We start from the raw sequence: 3558 nt of genomic DNA on the forward strand, positions 1-3558 counted from the left end.
ATACAAAATGAAATTCTTTATATTTTGTATATGTGATGTATATTAATTATATGCATACAAAATGACCAAAAGTTTATCGTTTGTTGATGAATCATGCCTGGTGGTTCAATTTTTTTTTATTGTTTTACATATAAAATATACACAATAAAAAACTTGATTTTGGAAAATATCTTCTTGTAAAATATAAATCATATAAAGCTCAGTACACATAAATCTCCTAAATTTTCCACTCTTAATTTTCACATAAAACACATTGATTATATGACAAAAAGAGGAAAAATATTTAAACTGTTATAGTTTAATGCTTCTTTTTATCACAATAGCTAAGAATTCTGGCATGCTTTTAAAGCAAAGTATATCTCTTAAGAGATGAATTTCATGTTTTACTTAGAGGTTTCATTATAAATTTTGCTCCCAATCCACTGCCATCAAGTAGGTTTTGACTCATAGTGACCCAACTGGACAGAGCAGAACTGCCAGACAGGTTATAAATCTTTATGGAGCGGACTGTCTCATCTTCATGGAGTGCTGGTAGGTTTAAATGTCCAACCTTTCAATTAGCAGCTCAGCATTTTAGCCACTGTGTCAGCAGGGCTCATTTAAATTTTGCTATGCGAAGAAGCTGTGCTGCAATCCCAATCTACCAGATGCTCTGCAGGAGGATGGGCAGTCTCCTGCTGTGCGATAACTGTCTCTGAAAACCCAGTGGAAAGTCAGCCATGGTTTGGTTATGACTCAACAGCACACAATAACACCTAATTTAAAATTGTAGTGAACTTTTTCTTAAATAGCCTTTAGTATTTTTTTTTTAATTGGTACAGGTTGATTGTCTCAATGCTATGTTTCTTTTTTTTTTTTAATCATTTTCCCCTCCCTAAGGAGGCTTGTCAGACACTTTTCCTAACTCTTATCCCAGGAAATTTTAATTATCACAGATATGCTTTATATCCATTTATGTAATGCATGGACATCCATGCTTTATATATCAAGAGAGTAAGTTTTCCACACTCCCAAGAACCAATTTTCAACCTCTTGGGGGGTAATAATCACTCCAATTGTGAATGCATGGCCAAATGGAGCGTTTGGAAAAAGGTTATGTTAGCATTTGCAATGAGTCTGAAACCCATGTGTTTTGTTTTTGTAGCTGCCTGCCTCTCAGACATCACATGGTGACCACTCCAACGCTACTACTGTGGGGAGAGAGAGATGCATTTATGGAGGTTGAAATGGCTGAAGTCACAAAGGTTTATGTTAAAAACTATTTCAGACTAACGATTTTGTCAGAAGCTAGCCACTGGCTTCAGCAAGACCAACCTGATATCGTGAACAAATTGATATGGATATTTCTAAAAGAAGGAACAAGAAAAAAAGACTGACTTTTATCTGCCATGAGGGATCTACAATGAAAATCTCATTTATAAAAATTGTTCAATGACTTCTTTAAATTTTATTGAGAAAACTGTTTTAATATGCTTGATCATAAATAAGCATATTGACAAATGGTATTGAAAACATCTGAGAGTGTGTGAACATGTAATATAATGTTGATTTTCTTCAGTTGTATTTTGCACAGGAAAGTACCTGCCTTAAAATGTATACATTTGTTAAAAAATGAAGTTGGAGAAAGTGTTTCCGTTTTGGTTTATTGCTTTCTTTACCCTGTTTACATATGGTGCCTTTTCCAAATGTATATTAAAGATTAGATGTGCCATATTAAAAGACAAACTTGAAATGGTATTTTTATTTTATTGTTTAAAAGTTCTTTTTACTATTTTTTAACCATTAAAAAGATTCTATTACCAAATCTCTTGAATTTATAGCATATCTATTAAATTAGAGGCCAGTATACCTAAATTAATAAACCTGGATGATATGCTAATTATATTGAGAAGATTAAGCAGTTTTTTTCTAAAAAAAACTGATGTAGATTCATATATACTTTTCTATATATGAATGATTATATATAATGAACATTATATGACAGACATTAACAGGGAAGCAAATCCATTAAATCATTGCCTTAATTCTCCAGGTTAATTGATAAGACATTTAGCAAAGAATCATTTTTGTCCCACTCAGTGCATTAAAAATTGGTGCCTGAACTTCCACATACACAGGGATATAAACTTCACAGAACAGGGATATTATTATTATTATTAGTTGACACACACCCAGCATCAAGAATAAAGACCTGGAATATCCCCGATTTCAGTATCATGATAGATGGTGAAGAGATCGAGATTTTTAAAAGCCTTTGTTTGGCTCCACAGTCAACACTCTTGGTACCAGCAGCCAGGAAATAAAAAGATGAATTGCACTGAGAAAGTCTGCTGTGAGAAACCTCTACAAAGTACTGAAGAGCAATGATTCAGTCCAGAGATGAAGGCGCACCTGATCCAGGCCATGATCTTTGCAATTACTTGCTATGTATCAGATATTTGGACAGTTACTAGGGATGATAGAAGAATTGATGCCTTTGAGCTGTGGTGCTGGCAAAGAGTATTGAATATACCATGGACTGCCAGGAGAACAAACAAATTCATCCTCGAGAGGTGAGACCAGACTGCTTCTGAAGCTTCATCTGACATACTTTGGACATGGTGCAAGGCAGAAACAGTCCTTAGAGAGGTACACCATGCTTGGGAGGGATGTCATGCTTGGGACATATTGTTGTTTGTTATTATGTGCCATCAAGTCGCTTGCAACTAATAGCGACCCTATGTACAATAGCCCTAAAACCTGCTCTATCCTGTGCTAATCTTATTTACTCTGACACACCTACCCCCATAACCCCAGTCATTGAATCTATCCATCTCATCCAGGGTCTTCCTCTCTTGCGCTGTCCTTCCACCTTCCCAAGCATGATGTCTTTTTCCAAGGACTGTCCCTCCTTGCAACATGTTCAAAGTATGTCAGATGAAGCTTCAGAATCCTTGCCTCCAAAGAGCAGCCTGGTTTCACCTTCTCTAGGATGAACTTGTTTGTTCTCCTAGCCATCTGTGGTATATTCAGTACTCTTTCTTCTCCAGCACCACAGCTCAAAGGCATCAATTCTTTTTCTGTTATCCCTAGTCATTGCCCAGATTTCTGATGCATAACAAGTAACTGCAAAGACCATGGCTTGAATCAGGCACACCTTAGTCTCCAGACTGACATCGTGGTTCCTCCGTACTTTGGAGAGGTCTCTAGCAGCAGACTTTTCCAATACAATTTGTCTTTTTATTTCCTGGTTGTTGATACCAAGAATGTTAAATATGGAGCCAAGCAAACTGAAGCTGTTAAAAATCTCAATCTCTTCAACGTCTATCATGATGCTGCCAATTGCCCAGTGATGAGAATCTTTATTTTCTTGATGTTGAGTTTCAATCCCTATCGAAGGCTTCAGCCCTTTACCTTCTTCAGCAAGTGCTTCAGGTCCTCCTCAGTTTCAGCAAGCAGAGTTGTGTCATCTGTGTAACAGCTTGTTGATGAGTCTTCCTCCAATCCTGGTGCCACATTTCTCCTTATACAGCCCAGCCTCCTGGATAATCTGTTCCGCATATAGATTGAAAAGGTATG

General features: G+C 36.6%; 1 protein-coding gene across 1 annotated transcript in view; it reads left to right on the forward strand.

Moving 5' to 3' along the window:
• The window catches only part of EPHX4 (epoxide hydrolase 4), a 57099-nt gene extending 55487 nt beyond the window's left edge, over positions 1-1612 (forward strand). Inside the window, exon 7 of the mRNA XM_006882474.1 lies at positions 1145-1612. Within this exon, the coding sequence (XP_006882536.1) occupies positions 1145-1376 (232 nt within the window). The 3' untranslated portion in view covers positions 1377-1612. The remainder of the gene's footprint in view (positions 1-1144) is intronic.
• The last annotated feature ends 1946 nt before the right edge of the window (positions 1613-3558 follow it).

This window comes from Elephantulus edwardii, unplaced genomic scaffold (assembly GCF_000299155.1).
Source record: "Elephantulus edwardii isolate Elephantulus edwardi_28Jun2011 unplaced genomic scaffold, EleEdw1.0 scaffold00020, whole genome shotgun sequence".
Lineage (NCBI taxonomy): Eukaryota > Metazoa > Chordata > Mammalia > Macroscelidea > Macroscelididae > Elephantulus > Elephantulus edwardii.